Source organism: Lingula anatina, chromosome 7, assembly GCF_051362555.1.
Source record: "Lingula anatina isolate TDL-2025a chromosome 7, LinAna3.0, whole genome shotgun sequence".
Lineage (NCBI taxonomy): Eukaryota > Metazoa > Brachiopoda > Lingulata > Lingulida > Lingulidae > Lingula > Lingula anatina.
Window position 1 is genome coordinate 2,636,855 of NC_141773.1, and position 21,593 is coordinate 2,658,447.

The 21,593-nt window shown below is 40.7% G+C and overlaps 2 protein-coding genes across 5 annotated transcripts in view; both read left to right on the forward strand.

The window, feature by feature from the left end:
* Positions 1-21,593, forward strand: part of LOC106153218 (N-acetylglucosamine transporter UNC93A) — a 38,673-nt gene that overhangs the window by 3,107 nt on the left and 13,973 nt on the right. The window contains exon 1 of one of the 4 annotated variants that reach the window (XM_013527065.2): positions 2,914-4,804. The exons of 1 other annotated variant lie outside the window; for it this stretch is intronic. In XM_013527065.2, the coding sequence (XP_013382519.2) occupies positions 3,863-4,804 (942 nt within the window). In that variant the 5' untranslated portion in view covers positions 2,914-3,862. Of the gene's footprint in view, positions 1-2,913; positions 4,805-6,692; positions 8,525-18,015; positions 19,001-21,593 lie in introns of those variants that run through there. 2 more of the 4 variants (XM_013527063.2, XM_087016934.1) reach the window with 2 other exon arrangements.
* Positions 10,671-12,982, forward strand: LOC147760609 (N-acetylglucosamine transporter UNC93A-like). Its single transcript, XM_087018234.1, has one exon. It carries the CDS (start codon positions 11,819-11,821, stop codon positions 12,980-12,982), a length of 1,164 nt encoding a protein of 387 aa, XP_086874360.1. The 5' UTR covers positions 10,671-11,818.

The following is a 21,593-nucleotide window of genomic DNA, read 5'->3' on the forward strand; positions in this document are numbered from 1 at the left end:
TTACATTATGTTTTTTGATAGTCAGCAAGTTGAATTATATCAAACGCTATGATAGGCGCTGGTTATATCAATATATTATTATTATTATTATTATTATTATTATTATTATTATTAGATGATGATCTGATGAAAAAAAGAACGGTTGATAAATCAAACGGATTAAATCACGGCTTCGAGGTTTAATTGCTAGACCCCTGAAAGGAAGGCGAGTGTGGAGGCTTGTAGACCATCAGATGTTAGCGACATCGCTTTTAAGTGTGTCGGCCATATTTAGTCGGCGGATCAGTTAGTCCGCGGATCAATTTGTTCTGAATGAGCTGTAAGTTAGATAGATTGCCTCAGACTCATTACATGTATGTTTATATCTTGGTGAATACCCACCAAACCATAACACCCAGGATTAACACGTTTTAAATTTAAATGTAACAAAGATATAACTTTTTGAAAATACCAATACTTATTCTTTGGTCATTTAGGAATGCTATGGTATAGCCAAAACTGGTCATTAAGTTACGATCTATATATCGGGTGAACGTTTTCAGACAAGTTTTGAGTTATAGGGAAATTACAGGAAAATCATTTTGCGCCTTTTTTTTCTACATAAACATCAAAGAGGCACTGTTTGCCTCTAAATGTACCAAGTCTCACTATATAATAAATGTGGTAACCTTGAACTGTGAAATACACTATCAATCTCATTTAATGTGTTTTGGGCGGACAGACAGATAAACTGTATGCTCTCGGATAGAGGAGTTACTCATCAACAACCACAAAAAAAGGCGAGAATTTTTAAACATGTATTTTGGTCTGATGAAGCACAGACAGAAACCACACGGACACTTACATATATATGTTCTACTTACAAAACACCTACAGGAACGACAGGCATTCAGAACTGGCCGTGTTTTGTTAGCTGTTCCGAATATCTACAAACAAATAGATCATGCATTGGCAGGATTTTGTTTTTCTGTTCCGAATAACTACAAACACAAAGATCAGACATTGACAGACAACGGCATCGGCTTTCGTCAGCTGAAGATCCGATGTTTTTGTTAGACGAAATAATAACACTCCATTGGCAGTCCCAGAATTTCCCCATGGGTTGGGGGCAAAAGGACAAAAACTTGCGTTGAATGTTGTCGCCGGGTTAGCTAGTATGGTATAATACACTAGGAAATATTTAATGCGTTAAAATATGTGAGACTATGGAGATAGTGCTTGGTTTTGTCCTTTGCGGGAGGAGGGGGATGATGGGGTACTTCAGTACCCAGCTTAGGGAGGGGCACGTTCCTTTAGTATCCTCCCCTGGTTCTATAATTGCATTGTGACGATACATTATTGAAAGTCAAAAGCGCTAGACGTGAAAATTGCGCGTATATTTGCAAGCGCGTTAACGTTCAGGTTCGTGGGTCAATCAATCGCATCATTGCCCGTGTCATGTGCTCATAATATAGATTTTGTGTGGGGCCCTTAGTTATGCCTGAAGTTCCGCAGTTATATAACTCTAGCTGGGGCCACTTGTTATACTGTAATATTGAAAATTAGTGTCGGTATAGGATTGTGGGGCCTGAAGCTATCACTGCCTTTTGTGGTTATTGTTTTGAAATTCCTGATGCGCGTCTAAAGTGGGTAATTCAGACATTATTGGTGTAGAAAGGCGTATTTTTATATCTTTTGTTAGATTAACCCAACTTGTGCTAAATATTGTATGCCTAGAGTCAATCAGATCAGTTTTTTTCAGATCAGAACCAGATCAGTCTTTTCTATGCAAATTGTTTTGACAGGTGGGGACTCACATGTTTGTTGAAGTTGCTGCCCGGTCATCTCTTTGTCATTTGGTCTTCAAAACAATAATATGAGACCGAAGAAAACGAATCTCTGTATGCACGTGCGTATCTGGTACACTGTTGTCGGACAACACAAAAGTGGTCCAAACCCATGATCATGAGACGCTTATTGCGTTAGGTTTAGGAAGTCCATACGGGGCTCATTCCCAATGAAACTATCGGTCTACTTAGATCGATCCAACTCCGCTGGGACTCACGCTGAATGCTATCAGACTGACAGATTAATCAGTTGAGTAAAAAACACCGAAAAGTTAGCGAAGAAACGAGTACGAGGAGAAGCGTTGGTTGCTCTACGGAGTTGGATCGAACGACGTAGAACGGCAGTATCTTTGGGAATGATCCCCTAGAGGGCGACTGACGCCGTTTGCGCATGCGTTCACCTGCCTGTGATGTACAGCGCCCGTGGGTATTTCAATTACACGGTCGACTTGACTTGGAGTTACGCGTCTTTTTTTCTGCTTGAATATATCTGTCTCCCTCGCCCAACAAACAATGTCATAATGACAGCACTTAGCCAACAGTTGATTCCCATATTTTTCACATTAAAAGTATAATTTGCAATGAACACGAAATTCACGGGCATTTTACGAAGGCGTGATAATAATTTGTTTTCATGTTTAATAACAGGGCCTGTCGTTTTTATTGAATTCAGCACTACCGATATGTACACAGAAGGTCACTTTCCCTAATACCTACAAAATACATGCTTTCCTTTAGTAAACGTGGGGGAGGCTGAGATTAAATGATAAAACGAGAATTAACCACTCCACTCGAATAAAATCAATAAAAATCCCTCCCAAATTTGTGTCAGCTGTAAACAGACCAAACACTCTATGTGGATTGATTAATATACAGTGCAAACATGTTTACAGTGATCAGCTTTAAAGCCCTCCTCGTTTACTTTAAACGCTGATTTCCAGCAGATTTAAATAATTCACAAATCCCAATCAAACGTGTGGCAAATGATGTACGGCCTGACACGTGTGATTATAATGCCTGAATGAATAACCTGTCACAAATCAAGCCTTTGAAATAATGCATGAATTCTGACACTTGTAAGATGGGGAAACGCTATTCCTCTGACATAACACTTATTTACTAATAATCCCATGTAAGGCATGTAACATATTGGCTATTAGCGCCACGTGGTTTCACCAAGCTTTTCAATCTGCAGAGGCCGTCACAATGTGGTACATTATGGTTCAACGCTTACAAAGTAATAGTGACCACTACTATACTGACCGCCATGGACATTAGGCTTGTGGAGTGGACAGAAGGATAGTACGGCTACACTTAGGACCCCAGCACACAGCTTTTCTACGCTGAGTTATTTCACATTAAGGCATCCTCCAGTTTGAAATGGCACCACTGACGTTGGTTGTGCATGGATCGCGTATATCTACATGTAGATGAATTCTCAGCAGTGTATATGTACTTGTAAGCGCTTGCTACATATGTGTTGCTTAGCAGTCTCAAATAACAGGTTTGGAGCAAAATAAGTTCTAGATAGAGAATCGGGTCTCTTCGTTCTGTTGGCAGTACCTGGAAGCTTTCGGTCTCTAAACTGATTTTTATCTTTATGACACATGAGACTCGATGAAGGACCTACTTGTGAACATTATCTAAATAATTTTATCAGTTCTTTAATCCACTGCGTCAAGAGTGCATTTTCCATGAGCATTTTTCATTTCGGATTTTGTTTACTCGATCGTCCGAGAACGCAACTTTTGCTGCTGAAGTAATATCTAACGCAGTTCAGGGGACGCCATGGCTGTCACCCCGGAAACCCAACTATTATACTTTCGGTTGTGCGGCTGAGAAAGATCATGTGCATACAAAAGTAGACACAGGACTGGAGAAGTTTAAAGTCTAGTCCATCGCATCTTAAAACAACATACAATCATGCAGTACAAAACGTACGCATTAACAAACTGAGGCCACAGTTGTCACTTGCCCTCGGATAAACTTTGGACGACCAAGCTAAAATACTGTACATAATTATCAGTTTAACAGAGATGGAGCAGACGACGAAGTTTACGGCGGATTGTGGTGTCTCAGTACGGAAAGGATATCCGTCTCTCTCGCGGTTAATTCGAAAGACCTACATCAACTTGGGAACGATATCTGCAATAGCCGTCGTTGTGTATAATGCCTGGTCGGGCCAACAAAACCTCCAGAGCAGCCTGAACTTCGAAGATGGCATAGGAGTTATATCTCTCAGCATATTCTACGCTGCGTCGATTGCATCCTCTTTGTATGCGCCGCTAATGGTGGACAAATTGGGCCCAAAGAAGTCGATACTGATTTCTGTAAGTGCGGCACTTTTGTATTACGCTGCTAATTTCTACCCCACAATGTATACACTCGGTATCGCAGCTCTGTTGTATGGGTTGGTCTCCACGCCGTTCTTCACATGTCTGGGCTACATCATTACTACGGCTGCTTTAGACAACGCAATCCTTACGGGCAGGGACGGGGACGTGGTAATAAGTCGCTTCAATGGCATTTACTGGTCACTTTTTAAAACGACACACATAACCGGAAACATGATTTCTTGGTTGGTTCTAAGCCAAGCGAAACACAAGGTAGATAACGGCACGTATTTTGCCGAAACCCGGAACGAGAGCGCCGACGGTTTCTCGGTGTGCAGCGTCCGCAGTTGTCCGGATACTTGGGAAACAGCTCATCTGCACTCCGAAACAAACTCTCCTCGGCCGGAAAAGTCATTAGTTTACACTCTGTTGGGTATCTACCTTGCCCTGGTAGTGACTGGGATTCTTATCACAGTTGTGGCTCTCAAAGAACCAAACCGGAAACAAAACGATAAAGCAGACGATACAAAGCAGATGATGTTCGCTACGGTGATCCTTTGGCGGGATTACAAGATGGCGCTGCTTCTTCCGTTATTCGTCTTTAATGGGGTCCAGATGGCTTTTCTTTATGCAGAATTTACAAAGGTGAGGCGTGCATGTGATCGTGTGCTATCTTTAGCTAAAAGCTGTATTCCACAATCTGTATTCCGAGATAACCTAAAAAAGAGGCTGTCTGCGCTGCTTGACGTCATGCGAAACTAAAAGTCGCACGAGAATCCGCGTGACTTGGGGTTAACTTTTCAGCAGTAAGGTTGAAACTCTTTGCTCCGGGGATGTCGTTTTAGAAACTAATACCAAAGTTATACGAAAAATATGATACTCATTCGCATTGTCTTGCAACAGACTAATTCGACAAAGCTTCAGAGATATCAAATAGAAAATTGTCTGTGGATGACTTCTGTCTGGCTTTTAAGTTTCCTCCCCACACTAGTTCCTCTGTCATTATTTTTATCACACGCTCCGTCAAATCCCGCGAAATGGCATTAAATTTTACGGTGGCGGCGAGATTTTGTGTGATCACGGATGATTCTATCATAGAAAAAATACCCTTTTTCTTCAATGGTAATTATTGTAGGATAATATACGCAATGTCAAGTGTATGTAAGAAAATGTGGTCTACCACTACCTTATCTATCCTATGCTCTATATGTTTGAATTTTCTTTGTTTCTGAGTTGATGCGTGCTTTGGTACAGCGGAAGTGGGGGTGGTGGAAAATGAAGGAAAATGATTTCCAACTCTTTCTCCCCCACGCCTACTCAGATCACCGAAGGCGGTCGCAGATGTATAGGTGAAGTATTGTGGGCTGTTGTATGGGAATATCGACGGATGCACAAAGCGCAACCTGTGAGAAGTCAGTCATTCTGTGCCGCGTCATATTGAAGATACTATGCTTGATTTAAATGAATTGCACTTGGCTGGGAATTGCATTCGCAAGACATACATAGTTCTTTTGATTTTTTCTTTTTCTTTCTCTCTATATCTTTTGTATTTTTTTTCTTTTTTTGTCACATATGCCCTTTGCTTTGAATGTTTTTCTATCCACTGCAATAACAAGGGAAACCAGGCGCTTTTTCTGTCCTGTGCAGTACATTTTTGAGTTCCCATCAACTAACCTGTTTTATATATTTCTTTTGTGAACAGTGTAATTAAAAAGCGTGTATCATTGCGAAGATTAGTATAGTTTGTTACTTATATTGTTATTTTGTATTTTGTAGTAGTTAGCGAGCCTGTAAATGTAAACCATTTCTTTGTGCTCAATTAATTATTATTATTATTATCACTATATAGAGCTAACAGAGCTTACTCCTGGATCAGTGGTTATCATCTGGGCTTGTGAAATACGCAGAATCCAGAGATAACCTTTTCCAAGTGCTCTAGCTCTTATATCTTGGACGGATAAACTGGGCAAATGTTTACCCGAATGCAGTTGTCATGAAAAGAAGATGCCGTTTTTCAAGTCCTGTCGTTTAATTTGTCCATCACTTGTGTCATAGTGTATCACTGGTGCGAACAAACAGGTTTGATTATTTTTAATTAAACACCATTTTTGTCTCTCTACCCCTACAGACCTAGTTAAGTCACAAGATGTGCTCGTTCCATATTAAATAGCTTTCCTCAAACACGAGTTACAGGGTGTAATTTATGCTTGCTTCACTAAAGGTTATTCCCCTGTACGAGTTACGCCTGCATAATAAACTATCAATGTGTTTCACCTGGTAAACTTTAGGAACGTGTACTTCGCGCTATATCAGTTCAGCTTATCAAATACATGTAGCTTACCAATTACGTAAACATGCTTTGATATTGTTCATAACAAGACTGATATCTGAGCTAATGTCAGCAAAAGGGAAAAATGATAAATGAAATAATTATTGTAATTATAATGATACATAAAAAATTAAGGAGTAAAAGCAGACGAGAGAGAGAGAGAGAGAGAGAGAGAGAGAGAGAGCAGGTACGCATTACATTTCGAAATGCATTCGAATTCGTTTAGGATTAAATGTTAATATATACCAGTGGACGTTTGAATTAGTTGTGTCAAAATGCCCAATGTTGTGTAAATATGTAATCTGCAACATGCGGGTGAGAGAAGGACAAATGCACTATTGATCGTCTAGTTTGTGTAAACCTTATCGACAGTCAAACGTAAAGGTATACTTGGTAAACAGAATCACACGAGAGCGTCATCCGCCACCCAAGGTTCCTGCAACCCAAATAAATACACTAGTTTGCAACTAGAAAATCAAAGGCTTCTCCGATCTCGCGATTACCACATATATGCCTAAAGCACTCCTCCTCGCCATACAATTCAAATATCAGATAACAAATGAAGCAATTTAAATGCTACACAAATGACTACACCGACTAAATTAATTCAAACTGCCTGGTCGCACCTCCCCTTGTTTTTCTAAAGCTCCGTATATAATGTGGCCGACACACTGCGCGACCTCAAATGAAATATGCCCTTTGGCCTAATTGTTTATCAATGCTGTGAGCGCTACTGAGTATGAGTACACAGTAAAATATATCATTCTAGTAGATTGAAATTACGGTCGTTTTCTTATATCAAGGTCAAGCTTAGGCGCGGGTCGATGCACATTGGTTTGAGATGACAGCAGGCGTGATCAACTGTTCGGATAATTAACGTACAGTCTACCGTGTCCGGAGTGCGTCGACCTACCTCCTAGTACAAGCACACCGGTACCTGTGTCAACACGATGGCTGAAACTGTGTCCTTGAATAGCGAGGGTAAAGCTGGTGTTATGGGCGAGTCCGACACGTTACAGGAATTTCCTCAATCTCGTGATCTATCCGGGGTCTGTAAACCCGTAGACGAACACGCAGATGATTCAGATACCGACTGCAAGCCGTCAGGGATGGACGAAGAGGATTTACGCGTAAAGATCCGGAGAACATATCTGGATCTGGCTGTGATTACTATTATATTCACTGTGGTTTTTAATGCATGGCACAGCCAGCAGAATCTACAGAGCAGCCTCAATTTTGAAGGCGGCCTTGGTGTAGCAGCTATGAGTGTATGCTACGGGGCTGTGATTGTATCGTCTTTCTATGCACCGTACGTTCTCGTGAAGCTAGGGCCCAGGTATACCCTGCTTATCTACCTCGGCTGCGGTCTCTTGTTTTACGCCTCAAATTTTTACCCCAAGTTTTACACCATGATCCCTGGGGCCCTGTTATTCGGGATACTGGGGACGCCTATCTACGCCGCCCAGGGGTACATCGTGACCACCGCTGCCATCCAAAACGCCGCCCTCACCGGACGCAACGAGGACGAAGTTATAAGTACGTTTAACGGCGTTTTCTGGTCCTGCTTCTACACAACCCAAGTCTCGGGAAATTTGCTCTCTACGTTAGTGCTACAGGAGTCGGAGCATAATCGATATTCGGAGAGGAACAGTTCGCTGGGAAATGGCTCAGTCGGTCTCGGGGATAGCTTTTTCAATCGAACCCAAACGCAATCCGTCTGTAGCATTCACAGCTGCCCTGATAATTGGGTGATGGGACACATTCACTCTGAGACGCAGTCCCCGCGTCCGGAAGATCATTTGGTCTACATCTTGGTCGGGACTTACTTGGGACTGGTTGTGATTGGGATGTGCATTACAGCGTTTGCCCTGAAAGAGCAAGAAGTGGAACACGATGTAAAGGCCACGGTGCACGAGACGAAGGAGCTGCTTCTGGCGACCTTCACCCTTATGAAAGACCCCAATCTGTTTTTAATGATTCCATTGTATGTCTTCAATGGATTCCACATGATATTTTTGTTTTCGGAATTCACAAAGGTACGTCATTTTTTATATTCAAAACAATTTTTCGATAAATAAATGATTTGTTGAAAGATCCAAGGCAGAATTATAATAAGAAAATAAAATAATAAACCTTTCGAAATGACCAGTCCGTCAAAGTCAGTCACAGCGTTCTTATAAATTCTCACCAAAATGAATGCCGAGGCAGGCACGTACATTGTGTAATCTATTTTCACAACCTGGTTGAGTTTCCTAGCTGCTTATATATGCATTCAAACTGAATCTTTCATTCTGCAGATTCCTAACCCTTTTGTCTTACTACCCTAAAAATCGAGTGAATTTGTATTTTTTCTAAAATGAAGTTAGCAGATGAGCTTACTTGCAATATATCACAATGAACGATATCAGTTGCATATTTAACCAAAGATAGCTGTAGTGAAAAACCTAACATTATAAGAACTGTATGGAGTTTTAGGTTTCCTTCCGTGAACCCTTGTAAATGTAACTGTTAAGATCAGGTAGATACATCTATCAGGCCCTTAGCCAACAAATTCAGAAGGGGGGGTCTTTTTCTGAAATAGTGGACCTTTTACAATGAAGTTTATGTGTACCTATATAAAATTTTACCCAAAACGAACCTTTTTCTTTCGAACCCACCGCCCCCCCCCCCTTGGCTACGGGCCTGTCTATGTTAAAAGGTTACTCTTATTGGCGATCGAAAACTCATTCTGATGAAACCCCCGTCATAGTTTGATAGATATTAGATACTTGTAGGTAAGGAACGTGTGTGTGTGTGTGTGTGTGTGTGTGTGTGTGTGTATGTGTGTGTGTGTGTGTGTGTGTGTATGTGTGTGTGTGAGTGTGTGTGTAAGTGTGTGTGTGTGTGTGTGTGTGTAAGTGTGTGTGTGTGTATGTGTGTGTGTGTATGTGTGTGTGTGTGTATGTGTGTGTGTGTGTGTGTGTGTCTGTGTGTGTGTGTGAGTGAGGGGGGGAGGGGGGAGGGGATAGGAGGTCATTTCCTCTTCCCCTCCCCCATTTTATTCAACCGTGTCAGCCAAGAGTGATAATTGGACATCTTTTTTGTCAAATGTTTATAAATAAGACAATCACGTTACGAAAAAGACAATCATTCATTAAACAGTTCTATCAATATAAACTCTGCATTTTCTTCCTCTGTTTCTGATATTTTAACTCTGCCTGTCAATGCAGATATTATTAATATGATATAATATTGATTAATGTTTGTTATTCAGCGCTGTTGTTTGAACTTTCTCTTTTCTCGAAAAGTTAATTTTTTTGTCGTGTTTATGGTTCAGTGGTGCATTTTGAGTCATTAGAATAAAGATGTGGTCATTTTGACCGTCCTGTGGTCAAAAATCACAATGTCTTTATTTTACATTTTGACGAAAGAAGACATAATTCAGTGTATTATTGTTACTCTTGAAATAGTACTGATTGCAATAAGCAGAACAATTTAGTAGTATATGAACTGTAAACCCCAAGTTGCAAGCCCGCAGCCAGCAATTTCAATGGGGGGGGGGGGGGGGGGGGGGGGGGGGGCTTTTTCTAAACAAGTGTACGTCTACCATGAAACCTTCGTGTACCTAAATCATTTTTTACCCAGAGTGGACCTTTTACAAGTTAGACACATCTATATAACACATGCCAAAAACTAACTAGTTACTGAACATCTTTTGATATGCCACCATGCAAATCAAAACACAGGTGATCGCGGTTTATTGAGCTACTGTAGATAACCGTATAATACTGACAACAACCGTGCATGTCAGCTGGTGACGCACGTGCAAACAATGAACCATCACAGTTAATCAGCATTGATGAAATTACCTATTTTCTGATTTATTTATTTTCAATAACAATTGTTTGTTTGACACGGTGAGACAACTAATCATAAGTGACCTACTGGTTTTCTCACCGGCAGTACCCAGTACCCCAACACGTGCACCCCACTGTTAGTAAACAAACCGCTGCACCACTGCCCTTCACTAGCTCCCTCCGCCAGAGGTCACACGCTGTATCACACCTGTATCTGGGCCTGAAATAAAATCTGCAGTAGTTAACACCCTAGGCTGTTAGTCGACACCAACATTTTCATAGGCAACATATAAAAATGTCAAAAAAAAAAAAAAAAAAAAATGAAAAAATTCACACAAGATAAAAATGTCGACAACTGTCTTTCAGACGTAGATCGCCCAGACAACTGTGGCATGTTGGAGACTTAATATACATTTTAGCAAAAAATCATATTAAGGTTAAATGTGTGTGTGTGTGTGTGTGTTTGTGTGTGTGTGTGTGCAAGGTTTTGAATAAAGACCTGACGAAACTTAGAGTTGCGGTTCACACCTGTCTCGGGTATATTTATTTATTTATTTATTTATTTATTTATTTTAATTGTATATGTGTGTGTGTGTGTGACCAGCAAACAGTTTCTTAAAACGGTTATTATTATTATTATTATTATTATTATTATTATTATTGAAGAATTTCAAGATGGATCAGCCTTCAGAAACCTGTAATTGTGTAAACTTTATAAAATCGCATTTTCAACTTTATAGAACATGCTCGAAACAAGCTCGCAGTTCATTCAATAATTCAATAACCAAAGGTTGTTGTTTTTAATTGAACGGACACTACGTTTTAAATAACCAAAAATAATGCTGATATAGGCATAGCAAATGCCTGAAGCTTGGGCACTATCATTTTTTTTTTTTGCTTATATGATACGCAGACGCTTCTCTTTAATTGGAATTGACATATCAATGCTTTTGTCTTAGTCTTGTGCTTTGTCTTACTTAATCTTGTGCTTTTTCTTAGTCTTGTGCGGAAAATTTACCTTTTTTCTACTGAAGTAACCCTGTTTATCATTGAGTGATTTCGCGTGAGAAATCGCAATGTTCTTAAAATGTCTGTCTGACATCGTTTATGTAAAGTTGGCTTGTTTGATGTAAGTTTAAATGTTAAACATTGTTGAACGTGGTAGCGCCGGCGACATGCATGTAAGAACACTTGTTTATGTAGGTTTTATTGTTTTAAATTAGCAAGGTGTCAGCGGAGGCAGAATTTATGAACATCCCATCTTTCAGTATCACTAACTGATATGTTTTTCATGACACCGAGTCAGTGTTTTACGTGCTTTGATACCTAATAAGACACCTCAGTAGCTTAGTGATGACCCCTGTAGTTCTTTCACGTGAAAAGTTTGAAAACAAGGATATACCAATATACCGGTATCTCCTGTGCATAATACCATTTCTCTTTCGTTTGAAATGCATTCACTTATTAAACAGGTCGTGTAACTAAAGCAACATTATGTCAGTTTTAGCTGCAGGTAAAGATAGACCAGACAGCATGAGCGGTTCCAAGATATCAGGTGAATTACGACTTTTTAATAACGAACATTCCTGCTATGAAGACATCTCAAATATTACAAACAATGCATCGGAGTCGACTGAAATTGATGAAGTGGATTTAAATAGGAAAATAAGGAAAACGTATCTTGATCTCGTCGCTGTTTCAGCGATATTCACCATATCATTTAGTGGCTGGCTTGGTCTTCAGAATCTTCAGAGCAGCCTGAACGTCGAGGGTGGGCTTGGCGTGGCGTCTTTGAGTGTAAGCTATGGCAGTTTATTAGTATCTTCTTTCTACGCCCCATTCTTACTGGCAAAGTTAGCATCTCGGCGTACGATCTTGTTACATCTCGTTTTAAGCCTTTTGTACTACGCAGCCAATTTCTATCCCAAGTTTTATACAATGCTTCCCGCATCAGCGCTATTAGGTCTGTTCTGGACGCCTCTGTTTACTGCCCAGGGGTACGTCGTGACCACGGCCGCTGTCCAGAACGCCGCCTTCACTGGCCGAAACGCGGACGAAGTAATTAGCACCTTCAACGGCTTCTTCTGGTCGACCTTCAAATTAGCCCATGTAATCGGTTCCTTGCTCTCTATGGTCGTTCTTCAACCTTCAAAACACAATCACGACAATCTTTGGAATAATTCAGTGATAAATGATTCGGATAATCTAGGAAAACTGTTATTAAATGAAACATGGGTTCCATCCTTTTGTAGCGGACATAGTTGCCCGAATAACTGGCCGTCGGGTCCCGTGCAGGCGGAGTCCCAACCGCACAGGCCTGAAGATTTCTTGATTTACACCCTCATTGGATCTTACATGGGTTTGGTGACAATAGGGATATGTATCACAGTTTTTACCCTGAAAGATCAAAAAGTGGATCGTGATCAGAGATCGACAGTGGGGGAGAACAAAAAGCACCTTCTTGCTATTTTCAGGCTTATGAAGGATCCTAAGATTTATTTAAATATTCCACTTTTTTGCTTCGTCGGAATGCAAATGGCGTTTTTGTTTTCGGAATTCACTAAGGTATGTCACACATTTGTTAACAATCTCTGTATAAAACGTTGGGTTTTGTTTTGTGAGTTCTTCACTATAAATAATTATAACTGTCAATATTAGTAACATATGCCCAAGTAGCCAGTTCAGGGTACTGTTTTTGGTAAACAGTGGCTTAATCAGACGAATCCCCCGTCACAGTTTGACAGGTAATGGAAAATTTCAGGGTAGGAACAAAGAGGGGGGGGATTGTTTTTAATATGCATTTTGATAAATTAGACAATTTTCGATTAAACATATCAGACTTTGTAAAATGGACATTTTCGCCTTTATCTCGTTTTGACACCCAAGCCCAAACAGTGATTGCAAATAACATTTTTACATGGCGTTCTCTTTGAGGTTTGCTCCTATGCGCTTTCTCTTTATTTGAGACAAAGATTTTTTTACATGTAAATAGTTAGGTGGTGCATTAAGTATTGTTGTCACAAGTCATTATGTACATCAAAGAATTTTAAAACGCTTTAATTTTTCTGACATTAAAAGCTCGTAATTTTTCTGACATTAAAAGCACACCCTCCATTACACAATGGGTTTTTAGATTTGAACGAGTTGTCAAAGATAGTTCTTCACCTGATCAAAATGTGCTGTGATACAAGCCTGTTTAAGAATGTCGGTTCATTTAAGATTAAATTTCAAGACAGATTTGGAACTCTGCTGAGAAATAATTGTGTTAGGTGAGAAAAAGTATGTGTTATCATCTCTGCGGATTGCCCTGTTCTGCATGTTGAATCCTTTAGCCGTGTTGTTTGCTGACAAAAGCATTTATCAGATGTAATGTAAAACAGGAAAGTCTAAGGTCTCCTTCCCAATAAAACTATCGGTCTACGTCGATCGATCTAACTCCGCGGGGACTTTCGCTAAATGGAACCAGTTTAACACGCCTCCTCTTGTTTTAAACGAACTCGTATGATCACCAGCTTTTCTGTAATCTACTCAACGCCAGTAGGAGGCGTGTTAATCTTTCAATCTGATCGCATCCAACCCGCGGAGTTGGATCGATGTACATAGAACGATGGTTTTATTGGGAATCAGCCCTAAAAAGAAAGGCAATATACGTGATCCCGCATATGGAACTTGTTACCAGAATAATATGCGGAATATTATTATGTGTACAAATGATAAAAATCAATGCGGTAAGAAGACGACGTCATGTTTTCATGCATTAAATATGCGGAAAAAAAAGAATAGATATAGCTTTACCTGAAATATTCATAGTCATATAATTGCTGTGTGTGTGTGTGTGTGTGTGTGTGTTTTTTTAAACCAAAGTTCGAGTGTTTAATATAAATGAAATTTATGCGGAAATTTAAAGGGATAAGTTGTGATTGAATGTACGTTGAATTTAATTGAATTGTGTACTTGAATTACGACAGTAAATTTTCAACGGGCGCTACTGTTTAAGTTGTCTCGTTAAAGCAGCCAGAATGAAAGGTATTTCATCGTACTGACACTGAAAAGTCGTGAATCATTCATAAACTTGCAATCCCAGGGACAGAGTGATGAGAAAATTCATGTCTCGAGGATTGCTGTGGAATAAGAACACTTTGTTTCAAACGTGTGCATGCATGGTTCTTATAAATAAAACAAAGTAGGTGAACGTGCTTTAGAATGTATGAAGGCGCGTTTGCCATAAATTCCAGACAACAATTTTGTTTCATATCGTATATTACAGCAAGCAGCGTCCCTACCACTGTGGTTACATGTTTGTCAAGTGTTATAATTGCTTAGGGATAGAAATTTTGTGGTGTAAGGTAGTTTAAGACCAGTCCCGATGGAGAGAGTACATTATGTTATGGGACGTGCCTAACATGGTTAATTTATTTTGTGGTAGATCTGAGGTCAACCTTCGATGGCTGACAGAGTAGGTAAGGAAGAAGACGTGACTTGCCTTATGCATTAGAACTAGGTATCTATCATTTGAATTCTGCGATTTTGTAACCCATACTTTGATGTTAAAAGACTAGTCGTGTTTCGACTACAGTCAACAGGTAATATGTCAGTAAAAGAAGTGGGAAATGGTGTTCTGGAGACTGATTTAGAGATATTCCAAGAATCTTTTCGTTGTGAAAAGGAGGCCAAAAGCCGCGATGAATTATCAAGTGAAGGGAACAATGTGGAACGTTTTAAAGTAACTGTGAAGTTGGATTTACGTCGAAAGATACGGCAAACCTATTTTGACCTCGCCATCATCACTGCCATATTTAATATTGTATTCAGTGCATGGTTCAGCCAGTTGAATCTACAGAGTAGTCTTAACTTTAAGGGCGGACTTGGCGTTGCAGCCATGAGCGTCACTTACGGCACTCAGATAGTTTCATCTTTCTATGCTCCCGTTATCGTAGCTAAGCTAGGATCTAAGTACACTTTGCTAATGTTTATTGGATGTAATGTACTCTTTTACGCTGCAAATTTCCATCCTCGCTTGTACACCATGATCCCTGGGTCTGTCCTTTCTGGGCTGCTGGCGACACCTATTTTCACGGCCCAGGGGTACATCGTGACGTCTGCTGCAATTCACAACGCTGCCCTGACCGAGCGAAATAAAGATGATGTTATTAGCAACTTCAACGGTATTTTCTGGTCATGTTTCAAATCAGCACAGATTTCAGGAAATTTGCTGTCAACCCTTGTGTTGCAGCAATCAAAACACTCTTATTATGACTACAGAAACAGCTCATTAAGCAATTTTTCTGAGAAACCCGGGGATGCTTCGTCAGAGGAAACCGGAGTTTCTTCTTTGTGCGGAGTCAAAAGCTGCCCAGACAACTGGGTTTCGGGACATGTGCACGTAGGAACACAGTCCCCCAGACCGGAAGATACCCTGGTTTACATCCTGCTTGGGTCTTACATGGGGTTGGTCGTGATCGGGGCGGGCATCACAGCATTTGCCCTGAAAGAACAGAAAGCGGAACGCAAGGAAAAGTTGACGGCTGAAGACACCAAGCAACTAATTTTAGCCACTGTCAAACTTATGAAGTGCCCATCAATGTGTTTGCTGATATCTCTTTGTGTTTCTAACGGCGTACAGATGGCTTTTTTGAGTGCGGTCTTTACTCAGGTACCGTATGCTATTACTCTAAGTATTGCCAGCTCGATCTTGATTTCATATGCAACCCATATCAGCAAAAGGCTATCCCATGAAAAGCTATGAATAGTTAGCAAGCTAGCTTTACAGTGCCCTGACACTCAGGGTATATGTCATTTTAGTTATCCACCCGAATTGCGTGTAAGTAAATGAGAGACTGGTGCAGATTTAAATGTTCACTATATCCATTTGAAAAAGTCCCTTAAGTCAATTAATGTCTACATGTTCTGCACAGCTATTTACAAGCTTCCATTCGGACTATAAAACGATAAAACCCCTCAAATTAAAGTGCTCGATGTGAATATTGTCCTTCGAAATGTACAGGAAGACCCGGCGGTCAGAACGCCTGGGCAGATAGTTAGAACAGTATTTAAGAGAAAAGATGTTTTCGAGGTACATTTAATTTGGCGCGTAAGCTCCGGAAGTGATGAATTTAAAATTTAGATTTATATATTGCACAGGACCGTAACCCTGGCTGCAGAAAGAACGTGACTGTCCCGAAATCATTGCTCTCTCACTTGAGTGCCGAAGTCCTTTTATCCATAATGCATGCATCAGTAAATGCAGTGCCTCACACCTCAGCGTGGTCGTACTTTGTATCTTCATATGATAAAACTAAAACAAGAAGTGTGTGTGTGTGTGTGTGTGTGTGTGTGTGTGTTTGTGTGTGAGTTTGTGTGTGTGTGTGTGTGCTTTTGTTGGAAAATTTTGTTTGTGGAATACCAGAAAGTACAGTCAGTGGAATTACAATCACTGATCTGTTGCCTAATATAACCAGACTTCTCAATTAGCAATCTTATTTTAACTTTTGAAAAAAATGAGCAAATCGAAGAAGCAAGGTGAATTAACTTGAGGACGTGGTAGCAAACTGTTCACTTTAAGACGTTTGAAAAGCACAACTTCGTGAAGCCCGATGTGTAGATATGAATTTCTTCACTATAACGCATTTCGTCTCGTCGCGGGTTTAATGTTTATTTATTTATTATTTTCATACACACAAACAAAAAAGCTGCTGGCGTAATGTAAATTATATATAGTTGTGTTCAGTTCTCTTTTCCCCAGCTATTCCATCCCGATATAATTCTCTATGTCAACCTCTGTGCTACTTCCCCCTTCATCGTTTACATTGGATCCCACCCAGGGACTTGAATTTACTTACTTTTTTTTACTTTCACCCCTTCCATCTTCACATCTCCATTTTCATTACATAGGCATTTAGGTACTCAGTCTTGCTCCTCATTACCTTCACCCCCCCCCCCCCCCCCCTGCTCTCACTTCACGACCGAGCGCACTTTAGCTTGTAGGTTATTTTGGTGAATTGTCACCAGTAAAGTCATCTCCACCTAAACAGACATCATCTCTATGTATGTTATTATGTATTCAATAACCAACTCAATTTGTATTCACGCTATCTTAAAAAGTAAAGCCCCTGTTTGACATTCGCTTAATTTCTTGCACTCGGTAAAGGAGGCTGGATACCAAGTTCAGAAAACATTTGCTCTAAATTTTAACCTCACGTGAATCAGTGATGTGCTTTTCAGTATATAGCCGTGAATGCTTGTACTGTTTTGTGGTTTGTTAGGTGATTTAAGATAAGGGGTAAGTGGACATTTGTATCGTGACCTTTATCGGGGACACGTCTGGGTTTCATGTAAATGGATACCAAACGCTCTACGGGTGATGTAACTGCACGGTATCTCCACATTTAATTTGTTTCTGGCTATATGCATGTACGTCACGAGCAAGTGAGGGCATGTGAGACATGCACTGCATTTACAGTGATGTTCATTCACCAGACTAAAGTTTAAATACCACACAATCACATGATGCAGAGAGTGGCATATCGCTGGAGGGGCATGCAGGGAATCATGACCTCAAAAGGCCTGACAAGAGGTACAAAAAGGGCTTTAATGTATACCGGGTCAGGCGTAGAGAGGTACATAAGCACCCCTGACGGTACATATTGAAACTTTGTCAAGACCACCTGTGCTGACACACGTTGGTGTTTTTGCACCACTTCAATACCAGTTTAAGGTCAAGATAGTGTATGTTAGTTTACAGCCATATTTTTGTCTTCTTGTAGTTTATACATAATGTCGATTTGTACAACCTGTAAAGATCTGCAAAACATATTGGCTTTGTCCACGGCCTTCCTGATCGTGTTCACGGGCTGGCACGGGTCAGAGACTATACAGACTAGCCTGAACAAGGAAGAGGATTTTGGTGTTCTCGCGCTCAGTCTGAATTATGGCGTGGCGGTTCTGTCTGCTCTAGTGTCTCCGGTTGTGGTAGAGAAGATAGGTTTGAAGCGAATCCTAATGGTCGGTTTCTTGACCCATGCGTTATTTCACGCTGCTAACTTTTATCGGTCTACCTATACCGTCGTACCTATAACTGTGTTGAAGGGGTTCACGGTGAACCCCGTGTGGACGGCCCAGGGGTACCTGACCACAACATATGCCATGGATTTGGCGGATCAACGAGGACTGGCAAGCAGTGATGCGACAGTCAGTTCATTCCAAGGCATATTTGGACTAATGTACAAATCCAGTTTTGTCTGGGGTAATCTCCTATCATGGGTTGTGCTCAAGAACAGAGCACATCCTTTGCACCCAAGTATCAACAGTTCGGTTGACGGCATCACTGCTGCCAACCTGACAACAGTACCCACGTGCGGCATTGGATACTGTCCAGCTTCCTCGTGCAATGCATCTGTGGAAGAGCCGATTCAGGACAGCAACACAAATGTGTCAGATGAGCTGAGGTACGCTTTAATGGGCGTCTATCTCTCCCTGGCCTTAAGTGGGATTGTTTTTACGTTCTTCGCCCTGAAAGATGAAAGCCTTTATAAACACGGCAACCAGAAGTTGGTGGGTCCGAAAGACCTTCTATTGTCCACTTTGGCATTATTGAAGACGGCCAATATGGTAATGCTGGCCCCACTAATGACTTTTTGCGGAATGCACGGGGCATTTTTGTTGGGTGATGTTTCAAAGGTGAGTTGATTAGAATGTTTTTTTTTTAAACACACCTCGATTTTGGTGAAGTTTGCTTTTTGATTTACATATTTATACAAGGTTCAAATTATTAAAGATATTAAGAACAAATGTTTTCTGAACTTAGTTTACCGAGTGCTGTACTGTGCACTTCGTTTTGGGTGCGACCGAACGCATACGAAAGTTAATCACCCCTAACTGCTCGAGGAGGTGTGTCATCCAGTTAATATGATTGCATCCAGAGACAGTCCCAGCAGAGCTGGATCGATTTTCGCAGAGTGATAGTTTCATTGGGAATTCGCCCATAGCTGTACATGTTCTTCGTGAAAACAATTATTGCAACTTAGAATGCACAACACAGATACAAATGTTATCTGTACGTGAAGTATAAATATGTCGTAAATATATTCACGACAAAGGGGAACAATAAACTACAACAAAACACGAAAGCATCACAAAGAAGACAAGAACACAAAACGTCTGGCATTTTCTGTGCAATGTGTTAAGATATAACTTGAAAGAGACGTACGCGTATTTATTTTTGATAAGTCAAGTACATCCTTTATCTTATTGGTTAGATTTTATGACATATATAATAAGGACCACCGTACTTGAGTTTAACCTTAGTTAACCGCACTGCTAGTTCTCGCAAAAAGCTTCACAAATGTTTTTTTTCTGTGAGTGAAAACTGAACAGAAGAGCATGTCACACGAATATAGATTTAAAGTACATTTGAAAAAAAAAGTCCACCGCATGGGTAACACATTTCCATTAAGACAATGGAATCCAAGTTTTGCGACGTCATGAGAAGCTGGTACATAGAATACAATGACGGCGTAAAACAGGCGTGAAGGTTCCACGAGGACTTAGTTGTTTCTTTTTTCCTGTCAGGAAATTATTCCAAGCACTTACTACTAAACAATTTAACCAAAATGAAGCTATCGAGTTACAGCACTTCAACTATAGAAGTTTACTGCTGATTGTCTTGCCGGTCAGATAAGTCAGCGCTTTTCATTCTCGCCCGGTTATCTTGTTGCCTCAGAAATCAGGTTATTGAAGATTAAATGCGTATTATTTGTGAGCACAGGAAGAAGACTCCATCCGTTGTTGGAAGAAGGAGAACTGGTGATATAATGGCACCTTTTAAAGGCATCAAAAGTAGCAGTTCCACCAAGACGACATATCGGGATGTGCTTGTGTTTACGGTCTTATTCACTCTCGTATACATTCCGCATAGCTGCCTCGTTATGGTCCAAACAAGCCTCAACGCAAAGGATGGCCTTGGAACTCTTGCCATGGCTGTGATGAGTTTGGCAACACTGGCGTCAGCATTCATTGCCCCATTCGTACTACAAAAACTCACACCAAAAAGGACGTTACTTGCAGGCTTTCTGATCCAGGCGCTTTGGCAAGCGTCAAATTTCTACCCTAGTTTCTTTACGGTTATCCCTGGCGCATTTTTAGTGGGATTGTCCCAGGGTCCCTTGTGGACTGTTCAGGGAGAATATGTTACAACCCTAGCTTTGAGCCATGCCTCTGTGACAGAGAAAGCGCCAGATATTGTCATAAGTCTCTTCAATGGGATATTTTACCTTATATTCAAAACGGCACATATATGGGGCAATTTGGTCACGCTGCTTGTGTTTATGCAACGCGAGAAGAACCCGGATGATAATGGTATAAAGAATTTAACCCTCGGAGTGGACGCTAACAATATTACTGTAAATGTCAGCCTTACAGCCGAACCAAACTTGAAATGTAGCGTTCACAGCTGTCCAATGGACGACTCCATAAGATCCCATAACAAAACTATCGTGCAGAGACCAGATGAGCGTCTGGTTTACACACTGCTAGGTGCAAACATTGGGCTGGTAGTATTGTCCACTCTTCTGGCCCTAATTTTGTTTAAACCGCCAAAGCAGATAGGACGTTTGCTTAAAACGAAGGATCTTGTGCTGGCGACAGTCAAGTTACTCAGCAACCATAAACTTACTCTTCACATTCCATTAATGGGTTACAATGGTCTGCATCAAGCTTTTCTGTTTGGCGAAGTATCTAAGGTAGGGGTGTGTGTAAAATCAGTGTAGATATCGCCCAGTTTAATCGGTTATATTCATATCTTTATTTTATTCTCTTTTACGATTTTATTAAGTTTATTATGCTTTTTTTACAGGATGAATTACTGTACATTTGCTTTCTTTGTTTTTGTTTGAAGTAAAAGCAAAGTCACTTTCTTACAAAACTGCACTCCACACGCGTATCAGTGCGGTTTGCAGTGGTCAGTTTGGCACTATAATACAGACTCACTGGGTGTAGGGAATCTCCCTCCTTTCCTGGGTAGGATAAAGCCCATAAGAGGCGCTGAAAGCTACCATACGAACAATATCCTTCATTGTCACACCAGGAACTCTACCCTGCTTCAACCCTATTGTGCTGAGTGCCAAGCGGGGAAACAGCAAACACTATATATGAATATCTGATATGTCCCCAGACGGGGTCAAAGCCACGTCCTCCCGCTCCGGAGGCGGACAGTCTGACCACAAGGTCATACGGCAATTTATTTATTTTACACCCGCGTGCGCTCTCACACACA

What these genes read in the sequence shown, in the direction of transcription:
- LOC147760609 (XM_087018234.1), top strand. Translation starts at nt 11,819, where the DNA reads ATGTCAGTTTTAGCTGCAGGTAAAGATAGACCAGACAGCATGAGCGGT.